The following is a 12,712-nucleotide window of genomic DNA, read 5'->3' on the forward strand; positions in this document are numbered from 1 at the left end:
TAACTGTATTAAACCTGCATGATTATGGTAGTAGAAACATGTCACAACTTTGAAAATTTAGTCTGCAGACCTACAATAAAAATGTTTTGATCACAAACCAAATAGTGTTGCTTTTAAACTCTCATTGGCAATAAGTATTTTTTTATTTAATTTTTTAAGAAAACATTATAAGTATATACTTATAAAGAATATATTCTTCGTTTTTTTTTTAATTTTTATATTATAAGAATATAAGGTTAGGCATAGGTTTTAACCGAAGTGCAGGTAAACGTTCAGTAAATGAACGAATCATGAAACAGTGTGTCCGATATATTGCGTGAAACGAACGAACGTATGAACGAATGAACGATATCTATTTTTTTTGCGATCCGGATCAACTCGTTCACTGATATGACCCGTTCAAAAAGATCCGTTCGTTCGTGAACGACCCATCACTACGCGAGACAATAACACGTGGCCCGTGGAGAGTTACACACATACATGTGAAACTAATATAAGCGTTTTAAAAAAGGAAAATTAATAATAATAACTGTTTTATTGAAATACAGAATGATGACTGAATGTGCCTTTAAAAAACCTGACACATTCAAGACGCACATTTCCCGTTTATGACATTTATGGTATATTATATAAGGGCTGAATACCCTGTTTACCGACTCAGTCACTTATTCACTTTCTTGTCTCAAATCTCAATTAACTATCTCTTATATCAAATAACTCTCTTGTGGCGGACCTGAATAGCTCGCCTGAGGGAATTTAATATTTATTTGTTGTTCGGGTTACCGGCTGGACTCCCAATTGAGCTATCCGCACAGAGTTCTTCAAGATGTGTATATGAGGTAGTGATTATGTGTATAGAAATGAATTTAAAACTTTCAAAATAATGCTAGTTATAAATATTATAAGATAAAAATTAAGTTACAAAAGAAAAGTAAAGATTAATATAAATGTATATATATATATAAAGTAAACTTTCATAATAACACTGCAAGTATGAGGATATGTTTTAAAATGATAGTGTATATTCTGCAATGGTAGACACTAGACTGACTAACACTAGAAAATATTGATATAGCCAAAATCAAGGGGACTCCGTACTATCAATCACACATATATTTATATTCACAAAATAAATTATTTCATAAAGTGGTGGTGACACAACACTATGATTATTCCCTACATGCTGTAGTATATTCTTTATACTGTTGTCTATAAACTTAACTTTTGTCATTAAGTTAAACCATACATTTGTTAAAATAATTAACACTTCCAATAATAATAAATACACTTCTATTAATCAAATACGTTTCTCTTACATTAATATACTTACTATAATTTTAACAACACTGTTAACAACCACAAGTCCATAATTAAGATTCTATCATCTTCAGTGAATATCAGTTAAGAGTAGTTTTAATACACTAACTACATTTATTAAGTAATAACCTTTAACTATCAATATTCCCTTCATATTTAAAAGTAATACTACTATTATGTTGTATCTTTCTTCTTTTGGTTATTACACAAACAAATCAAATATCCCTAATATAATTTTTCTACTATTTCGTTAAAATTAAATTTCCAAAAATTCATTAATGATAAACCTTAAATTAAATTATTATGAGTAATTCTACGTCTGCATTTAAAAGTCAGTCATTTATAGACGAAATATTTATTTTATTTTATTAACAGTTTTTTAAAATATAAAATAGTTATATCACCGTTATTAAGTTTTATACAAAATTTTTTTTTTGAGAAAATACAAGTAACTTATTATGAAACAAACAATAACAGTTTTCAAGATTGATAACAAATTGAATTGAAACGTCGGTTACTTATGTATAACGTGAACAACGGCTATATGAAATCTTAATTTTAAATAATTGTATAAAATGCGCGCGCATACCACTACCATTGTGGTCCCAAAATGCTCACAGATTACTGCGCATTTCCTCATTTTAAATCGGTGTCTATGTAAAGCCGGTTGCGATTCGTCTTCTACAAGATACAACATGTGTTAGTGTTCGTTTAGATTTACCGTTAGCGCGTTTTGTGTTGTGTGGTGTCTAACTTAATTTAAAAAATGTTTATTTTTGTATACTGACTATTGTCTATACATTATATTTGAATTAATTTTGATTAATCATTTCATTTTAAAATCATGCTAGTTGTGTGTTATAATGAAATTCAATTATCAGGTAACCAAAACAAATGAGTCTTTAAAGTTGGATATATTTTGTCAACATCGATTTATTTCGAGTAACCGCAAGTTACTCAAGAGTAACTGTCGTCGTAAAAATCATTGGACTATCATGGAACCTATGAGAAGACCAAACAATTCAGTAAGTAGTCTAAACAAATTAACAATAAAAATTTAAAAGTACAATTTTCTTATCAAGAACTTTATTATGATAAATTATTTACTTCTCTTTAAATTTTTATCTAATATGTTTAATTGTTTTATACTTTATATTTATTTTAACGTACTCAAGACGTAGTTAAATCAAAAAATGTATACTTAAAATAAAATAAAATAAAATCTGATAAACTACAATAGTTATTTCTAGTAATGTCTGGTAGTTTTATCACTTGTTATATTCCTGAAAAATTCGGTAACTTTTGTAGTTAATTTGTTTATTACAGGGTACTTATTATACACTAAGTGTTTAATAAGTTTTACTATCAAATTTATTTTTACTTAATATATTATTTAATTCAGTAATATTTTGTTAGTTTTTTAATATTTAATATTGAAAATTAATGAAATATTGTATTGTACTGTATTAGTATTAAAAATACCTTACATCATTGAATAATTTTAATTTAAGGTAGACAGCATCATGTACTGCTAAATGTGTTATCATATAAATAACTAATAATCTAAAGTTTATTGAAATACTCAATCCAGTTTGTTAAATATTTACAGAATGACTATATAAATAGATGAAATTTTTTTTTTGTATAGTCATGTGTAGGCTTGTTGTTTATTTTATTTGAACTATTGACATGCATTATTTTCAATTAGTTCAGGAAAATTGTTATTAAAGTAGATTAAGAAATTATTAGAAATTTTAAAATTCTCAAATTTTATTATCTTTGAACAATTATAGAAAAATTTTTTATAAGTTTATTCTAAATTTTTGTTCTAAATATTTATTAAATAAATAAGTAGTTAGTTACAAGAAATTTATATTTTATACTTTATACAGGGTGATTCTATTATTATCCTATAGCAATTTAATATGTTTTTGTATCATCAAACGAATCAAAAATTAGTGTATTTTAAATATTAATTGGATTGTATACTCCTGTAACTTAATAAATCATAATGATACATGATATATAATTAAACTATTTTTTTTAAGTGTCTAAAATCATATAGAATTGTGACACATTATTTATTTTAAAATATATTTAATATTAGAAGCGAAGATAATTTTTATGAAGTTCTTTTGATAATATCAACATTTTGAACTTTTTACTTTTTTTTTATTGTTAACCAGAACTATTTTAATATCTAAATATGCTATAACATAAAAATTATATTTTAAAATCCTTATTAAATTTCCTATCAGGTATAAAAAAACTATAGTAAGGAATAGTTCAATTTTAATTTTTGTAAAATGTCCATCAAAATCAAGTTTAAATGCTATGTTTAGTGGCAAAAACTTAAGATATAGATCTCAAGTTATACAAATACTTCTTATATATAGTTCATTAAATGGTGTTTTTGAAAAAACATTTTTTTTTTTTTTTTTTAATCAATTAATTATGACAAACTTGATTTTACTTATTAGCGATTATATCAATAACTAGAATTGATCTGATAATTCTAAGGCCAGATTCGAAATCAACGACAAAATTTCATTCTAAATCTATTATCATAATATTGTTTGGTACAAAAAAGTATTTTGTAGTGTTATTGTTGGTGTCATTATGATATATATTAATAAAAAGTGTAATTAAAATTATCTTTTCATTAACAAATTTCAATAAAATTTGAGGGTTGAAGGTAAATTTTTTGAACAGTAATCAAGTACAAATCTTAACACTTTTTAGATAATATTTTGCAATTACTACAAATATCAACAAATTCACTATAAACTGTTGTATTTTTAGTTCATTTAAATATTGCATGCAATTTATTTTTTGTTTTAATAAGTTTTCAAGCTCAAAATTAAACAATTGTGGAAAAAATCCCCTTAACAATATTTATTGTATATACTGATTAATACAAGTTTACACACTTCAAAGAAAAATATCCTCAATCTTAAAAACATATTTGTCTTTGAATAAATTTCGCCAGTCTGGTTTAAAAATATAAATAAAGTAAATTAAAATTTGTACACAATTAATTAATACTTGGGAGGTAGAATGAGCATGTAAAGAAACATGTGATGATAAAATAATCTCATTTTACTTCTTTTGAAGGAGCATTTTTAGGTATTAATTTGCATGTGAAAGCTGGGATTTGCTGAACTTTCTTATATCTTGTCCTGTTTATTATAGGTGTTTAAAATTGAATAATTTGAACAACATTTTTTTTTCAATTGAAACAAATTTTTTTTAATTGCAGAATTTGAAAAAGGAATGTGATGAAATAACGAAGGATGATCTTTTTAAGTATGGAACACGATTTTTATCTTTAAGTAAGTCATAATACTTTATTAAAAATTAATTTAATTATATGAATTTTTATAAATATATTATATGCCTAATAGTATATTCTTAGCTTACTGTTGGCTAAATATTATAACGAAATGAAATATTTTCAGATTTTAAAAGACTAATGACAAAAAATAGTATAAATATTTTATTAAAAGATCATTGGAAACAATGTAGTAACAAAGAAAAGTTTCTGTTGCATGTGAGTTTTTAATATTATAGACATTTAATTTAATATATCCAAGTTTGATTATTTGCTATTTACTATTATTATTATTTGTTGTACTTTCTAATACAAATTAGATATAATTAAAATATAATGTAAGATTATTAAAGTAATCTAAGTAATTCTAAGCTAAGTATATTTAGAGTGTTAAAAATTATTGGTTACTATTAGTTCAAAATACTTTATCTTCGGATTACAATATGATAAAAAATAGTAACCAAATTATCAAAAATCTCAACAATAACACTACGCCAAACTATAATTAAAAAAATGTTAAGTATAATCAAAATATAAATGGTTAAAATAAAATAACACTCAACATAACTCTTATAGAAGTTAGAAACTTATAACAAAAGTTACAATTTTTAAGCAGTTTAGAAAAACAGAATTTTAACCAAAAATATAATGCAGTTGGGATATAACAAATGAGGATCGAGGGTTGTGTACTCCAATATAGATTTAAATATTATAGTGATTAACAATACTGTCATCAAATACTTCTATTTGATTGTGTATAAAAAATATCTTGAAATAAAAATTGAAAAATTTTAATGAAAATGTTATAAATCTTTATTGTATTGCCTAAATATAGAAAATAAGACAAGTCATTATACTCTTTATAATTAAAATTAAAAAATGCTTATTTCAAAAATATTATTAAAAATTGAAAATATGTAAAAAATTTGTATTATGTAATATTGTATTTTTTTTTTTTTTTAACAGTAAACTTGAGAACATAAAGTCATTAGTTTTGAAAAGGGAAAATCATATTTTTAAACTTTATAAATAACATTTTTGTTTCCTGCATGGAGAGGTTTTTAAAACATTCCTATAGTTATTATTAGGAAATTAATACATTTATAAAAAATTTTGAACCACTGTTGAGATGCCTTGCTATATAAAAATGAATTATATAGATTTATACAGTACTACAATAAGGGGGAAATGATCCCCTTATGCTTCCTATAACTAAATTCCCAATTAATATGTGTTTAGAATAAAAAATACAAACACAAATATCTGTTTATCATTGATGTACTTAATATGATTCAAATATTCTTTAAAAATGCTTAACATTCTATCCTTTATTTATTACTAAATTCAGTTTTTCTCATTTATTTATAGGGTACTATACTATTCTATAAAGAGAATGTTTTTAAAAATGAAACTTACAACACTTCTGTCATTGCCAACCGAGTTAGAATTAATTTTTTTAAATAATCAACATGTTGAGTGTTGAAGATAGTGCATAATATAGATTACATATGGTAGTTGGAATTCATGCTGCAAAGATTTTTTTTCCATTTAGGAGTGTTGTAAAATTGTTGATTTACAAAAGTATAAGATGTAATATATTTAAACTAATGTACTTGTAAATTCTACTGATAGGAATTATCACTAAAATTCTTAGAGGTCCATTGATTATATATGTGGTAGTCCAGATTATCCTTTGATCTGGGTATAATTATATAACAAAGTGTACTAGTTTTTGAGATCTATGGGGTATTTCGATGGTTATTAACAACATTCTGTTGAAGTCAATTATGCCAATAATTTGTAATCATTTTATACTTAAATTTATTATAGGTGTACCGTCAGTGTTTAATTGCTTCGAATGATTCTTGGGAACTTGCTGAACAGATGTGGTGTCAAATTTGTACTAATTTGTCAGTAAGATTGGATACCGTAAAAAAACCTTTAAAAAAGTAAGTTGTGTTATATTTTTTTTTATTAGATACTTAATTTTATAATAGTCATATAATTAAAGTAGGATTGTACATACCAAATTATTAGACAAACTGTTTAGGGCCTACAGACATATTTTTAAAGACTTTTATTACTTATTATACTTTTTACAATACCAATTTCAATAAAAAAAAAAAAAAATGGCATTGTCCAAATTTGAAAAGTATTATAAATTGAGTTTATAATCATTTTTTTCAGTGTGTGTCTGAGACCTATGAACAGTAAAATCCGATCTTGAATAAAAGTACTAAAATGTACACAATTATCAATTATAATATAACTTAATTTTCAAAGAATTTTTATATTCTCATAGAAAACCAAAAATAAAAATTCCTCAAAAAAATAAAGAAATATTTCAAAGACTGGAAGAGTTATTTGGTGCAGAATATCTGTCTTCTGATGAAGAATTGTCCAAGTTCAGTACTAATACCCAGTTATCAAATTATAAAAATAAAAACATTACTATTCCCAAAAAAATGGGATCTTATGAAAATTCATTCGATTTACTTGCTGATCTTGAAGATGATCCACCAAAAAACTATAAAAATGTGAAATTGATGAAAGTATCAGCAGAAGTCTCATTGGATAAGATCCAACAAGAATATAAATCATTTAGTCCTTTAAAAGAAAATGAATCTAATTGTAATTCAGTAATGGGTACTATTACAAAGACAAAAGTGACACCTAATATTTCCAAAGAAAAGACATCAAGTATAATATCGTGTCATACTATTCCTTCTTCTCAAGTACTAATTAATGAACAAATAAAAGAAGTTATTATGAAGGAAACTCTGAATAACAAAAGTGGCTTTGATAAAGAAATCAATAAAAAATCTAATGACTCTCAAAAATATTCTCGTATTATTACAAGTGAAGTTAAAATTAGTAAGCGTGCTACTCTAAAGCGTGAGTCTGATTTAAATTTTAATGAAAATAAGACTTCAAAAATACCTAAACTTCTTTTAAACCGGACTGTTGGCAATAACTTTATTATAGTTCCTAATAAACAACTTAAAAAAGAAACTTCATCTAATGATAAATTGGAAGTAGTTAATGAAACAATACCTATAAATAGAATTATTGCTACGTCAGATTGTGGTACTCAATATAAAAAATTAATTTCCAACCAATCTACTGATAAAACAAAAGCATGTATCTTTTTAAATAATCAAAAGAGTTTATGTGATAATAGTTCAATTAAAATTGAACCTGAAAATCAGGACTCATCTTCATCTGACTCGGGTATTGAAATTACGCAAGATATTTTTAAGTCTCGTAATTTATATAACAAAAATGATGAAAAACAAAAATACGTGCCATTAGGATGCCTCAATTTTAGTAACGAAATAATAGAAGCTTTAAATGAAATGGAAATACCTATTAATTCTGATGTAATTTTATGTGAAGAATCTACTATCAAACTAATTGCTCATCTCTTCATTGATGATGATTTCTTATACAAATGTGATGCTAATCCTTCGATTACTTGGAATACTTCTAAATCTCAAATGGTTGGTGAGTTAATTACTAATCTTATTCTAAAATTTTGTTCAATGGATAATAATATGATTTACTTATCAAGTTGTTTTATGAGAATTTTTCGAAAAATTGTTGACAACCAACCATATACATTGGATATAATAAGATATAGGTTTTCAATGTTCAAGAACTGCATACAAAAATTAGTGAAATTTATTGATAAAGCATTCTACAAGCAGTGGCTTTTAAATAAATACTATGAGGATTGGCTTTATGTAGTCGATTATATATTAAAAGACAACCACAGCATGTTATCATTGTTAGTTATTCAAAATAAAATGGTAACATCTAGTGTAAATCAATATATCATGAATGCACGTGAATATTTTTTTATTGCAAAAATACACAGGTATTCATTTGAATTTAAGAACACAAAATCCAACATTAAATCATCAGTTTCTATCGCAACTTTTGACTATAAGAAAAATCTGGACCCAAAAGTTCCTTTAAATAATTCTCATAAGAAATTAGATCAAGTTTTAGTAACTAAAAAACAAGAACTCTTTCCTAAAATTTCTGTTAAACCAGAGTTTAGTATGAAGTCATTTGCTGCTGGAGGATGTGGGTTACCTGTATCAAGTTTATCAAATAATTTACTATTGAATAAGACAATTCCTAACTCAGTTGATTTTTCAAAAAAACCGTTAAATAGCTTCCAAGGACAATTATTACCAGAATTGAGTTCTAGTATGCGTATAATGGATTATAACTATACATCCTCAAATAGCATGATCTTACTTGATCATAATAAAGATCAATGTACGACTTTTTGTGATGGAAAGGTTAACAATTTATTCCAACCATTGAATCCTTCTTTTGAAAACCAAAATACATCTATGTCAGATCATGCTAAAGTTAGAGTTTTGAGTCCATTAGATATCAGTAATAATTTATCAAAAGTTAAGAATGAAGGATCTACAGAGTTCAATTATAAATTGTCTATCTCGACTAAATCACCGCAAATTACAACTTCTAGTTCTGGAAATATATCAAATTTTTCAAAAACAAATCCTAAGGTATTATACATATTTAAAATTTTATTACATCGTAAATCCTTAAGTAATAAGACAAATTAATTAACTACTACTAAAGTTGAATAATTAAAAAAATTACAAAGTTTTTTTATTTAATTTTAGATAAAATGTATGGGATTTAATTGTTCAACTAATGCCATATTTGTATGTTTGGGATGTCTAAAAACTCACTATTGTAGTCAAAAGTGTCAGGTAAATTTCAATTTTTTTATTAATATCTCCCCAAATATCAAGTAAATTATTTTTTTTTTATTTTTTTCGTTTTTTACAGCAGTTAAAATTATTTTTATTAATAATAGTTAAAAAATTATATTTTATAGGCATCACATTGGAATAAACATAAAGAAGTGTGTTCAGAGATGTCCAAAACATTTCTTTAGACAAATAGGTTATGCAATTTATTGTGTTCAACATAATCTTCATGACATAATAACATATATATTCACTGTAAAACAATATTATTACAGTACTAATATTTCCTTTTTTGTTTATATAGTATTTTTCAAATAATTTATAGATAACAAACTTAAATTTGTTAATTAAAGTATTGTTTTTATACTTAAAAATTCTTATGTAGACATATTTATCAAAGTTCAACTTAGTTTATAAATTTTTACTTATCAGAAGATGTTTTCATTGTTTGTGTCGTATGTTAGTATTAGTTTGCCATTTTAATTTATATTTTGCTTAATAAAAGAAAAATATAGAAATTGCTAGTATAACCATGTTGGTAACACAAGTAAAAAATTGACATTGTACAACACTAATTTTGTGTTCAATATTGCGACATGACATATTTTTATAATCCGTATTTCATTATAGAAAATCTCTACTTCGTGTTCTTATCGAAGTAATTCATCATTATTAACAATCTTGTATGTTTTACTTCTTTACTTACATGGGTGTAAAAATTTGGGATGTTTATAATTATTCAAAAAATGAATTAACAATGCATGTATATTGCTTTATTTCATTTTATTTCACTGGTAATGTATAAATTACTAACGTTAGATGAGACTATCTTTTTTAACTGATTACGAGAATTATCTATTGTGATAAATCTATGAAAAATCTATTTAATGCATATTATACATAATCAGTTAACGGGTATTGTTATTTTGCAATTATTTTTATGATAACCATAAATGATTAAGGTTAGGAATATTTTAATATTCTTCCTGGTCGCCATTTTGTTTCCAAATAAATCATAGGTCTTGTAGATCAAATATTATATTTTATTTTTGTTAAATATATTTTATAAATTTATATGAATATTCTTAGTGTTGATTTATTATGTTTTATTTATGTTATTTAAAATTAAATGATTTTTTTTTATCTTAATATTTTTATTTTATGGATTTTATTTAAGAAATATGCCAACATTATAAAAAATACTATTTAAAAGTTTATTAAGAGTTGTTTTCTTCTTTCATACAATTTATACAATACTTTAATAAAGTTAGTAATAGTTATTTGTATATGTATAATGAGCATTGTATTTCTCATAGATTTTATATAATTACGAGATTTTTAATAAGAATATATTTTCTATTTTATCTTGGTGTTTTTTTTTAAATTGTTTTTTGATGTAATATGCAGTTATTAATTGATTGATAAGACCATTAATTTATAGATTGATGTATAAAGATTTATATATAAAAATAATAATCTGTAGTTCGTTTTTTTAGTATTTTTTTTCGGTAAAGGTATTTACTAAGTTTTTTCAAAATCGGAGGTACAATAAGTGTAACAAGTTATTTTGAAGTAACACTTGTATGAAAGACACTCAGTTATTTCATAATATTGATTGCATGTTCCATGTGATAATACTGGTGGAACAGGTATAACTGATAACTCTTTTAACTTGTGACCAGGGCCGTAGCAACTAATTATTGTGCTCCAGAAAATTTTTTAGTTATTTTCCCATCGAAGTCTTCAATAAGTATGTCTGTATTCAAAGTATTTTCCAATATATGTTCGTTATATGTAGATAATATATGTTAGATAAAATAGACAAATAAGATATTCCATCTTGTCCCATTATCGATCTTAAATAGTTTTTACCAATTTTTAACTTATTGAATAATCTTTTACGCGTCGCCACAGTTATTGGCAAAATCAAAAATATGCATAAAGCTATTTCTACGTTTGGATACTCGGCACTTAAAGAATATTTTGTAATTAATTAAAGTAGTTGTAAAGGTGCTGCGACTCTTAAGTCGGATAAAAGAGATAATGCCTGAGACTTAAAATCTTTTATTTCAGAAATAAAATCTGAAGCATTCAGATTCACTTAAGAGATTCAGCAATTTCAGACATTTTTTCAAATCGATTTTTCAGTTCGGTAAGAATTCGGTCATAAACTTCACATATATCTTTTTTTAATTTACTATATTGAGATAATACTTGCATGTTGTCTTCAATTGACTCGAAGTCAAATTTTTTTACTGACCTCTTTCGATTATCAGAAAAATTTGCTTTAATACCAAGATCATTAGCTAGTCCTTTTCCGTATTCAGTTGACTTAAAATACTCCGAAAAAAAAACTTGCATTATATTTATAGATGAGCATTAAGACGTCAGCGTGATAACGATAATATTTTCTATTAATTATATCAGTAGCTAATATATTTTACAGCCCCCGGTATTTTACCAAATTGTTCTTTCGACATCCGTGTCGATCGATAAAAATATCCAATTCAACAAATTTTTATAAGTAATCAACTAAATACAATTTTCGACCAATTACCCAAAGTACCAATAATCTAAATGACATTAAAGTTGTACGCAAAGCATAACATATACCATAATTTTTAACAAAAATTATTCATTTTGTGCTCTCTAGGAAAATGCGTACAGGGCGTAGGCACCCTGCCCTTCCTTGCTACTGCCCTGGCTTTTGATATAACTAATTTCGCTGCAATTATTGCATTTTTAGACTACATTAAAAAAGGATAATTTTTAGAACTTTTCTTATAAAAAATGTTGATGGGTCGATAATTACTTTTGAACGAATGGGTATTGAATTACATGTACTTTTACCCCTGCGATATACCCATTATATGTATTAAAAATCTTATATCTTAATATGTACTTATCCTAAGTTTTCTATAATAAAAATTTTTTTAAGTAAAGCTTCAAAAAACTATTTTGAAAAATTATTTTTTATCATTAAAAATAAACAATAAATATATGATTTTAAAATAGTCTAAGAATGCAAACAATAAAAATAATTACGGCAAAATTTTAATTATATAAATAAATTATAATAGTTGTCAGTTAGATCTGTTCTATTCTGTATTTTGAAGTTATTCAAACAGGCAACTCTTCTGAATATTATCATAAACAATATTTATGTAATGAAAAGTAATTATAATGATGTGTTATTATTATGAAAAAATATATTTGAAAACAATAATGTAAAAAAAAAATTTAATTACAAAACTATTAAACAGCACATTATTTTAACATTTTTTTGTTCTAAGTGTTATATAGCCATTAA

The 12,712-nt window shown here is 24.5% G+C and overlaps 1 protein-coding gene across 2 annotated transcripts; it reads left to right on the forward strand.

The window, feature by feature from the left end:
* Positions 1 to 1,949: 1,949 nt before the first annotated feature.
* LOC126902205 (uncharacterized) lies at positions 1,950 to 10,382 on the forward strand. Of its 2 annotated transcripts, XM_050679239.1 has the most exons (7): positions 1,950 to 2,342; positions 4,577 to 4,649; positions 4,776 to 4,867; positions 6,479 to 6,597; positions 6,951 to 9,192; positions 9,313 to 9,402; positions 9,531 to 10,382. In XM_050679239.1, the coding sequence occupies exons 1-7, from the start codon at positions 2,181 to 2,183 to the stop codon at positions 9,588 to 9,590; spliced, it is 2,838 nt and encodes a 945-aa protein (XP_050535196.1). In that variant the 5' UTR covers positions 1,950 to 2,180; the 3' UTR covers positions 9,591 to 10,382. The 2 variants fall into 2 exon arrangements, with proteins under 2 accessions (XP_050535196.1, XP_050535197.1); XM_050679240.1 differs by lacking the exons at positions 4,577 to 4,649; positions 4,776 to 4,867.
* The last annotated feature ends 2,330 nt before the right edge of the window (positions 10,383 to 12,712 follow it).

This window comes from Daktulosphaira vitifoliae, unplaced genomic scaffold (genome assembly GCF_025091365.1).
Source record: "Daktulosphaira vitifoliae isolate Bord-2020 unplaced genomic scaffold, ASM2509136v1 Scaffold_3, whole genome shotgun sequence".
Classification (NCBI taxonomy): Eukaryota; Metazoa; Arthropoda; class Insecta; order Hemiptera; family Phylloxeridae; genus Daktulosphaira; species Daktulosphaira vitifoliae.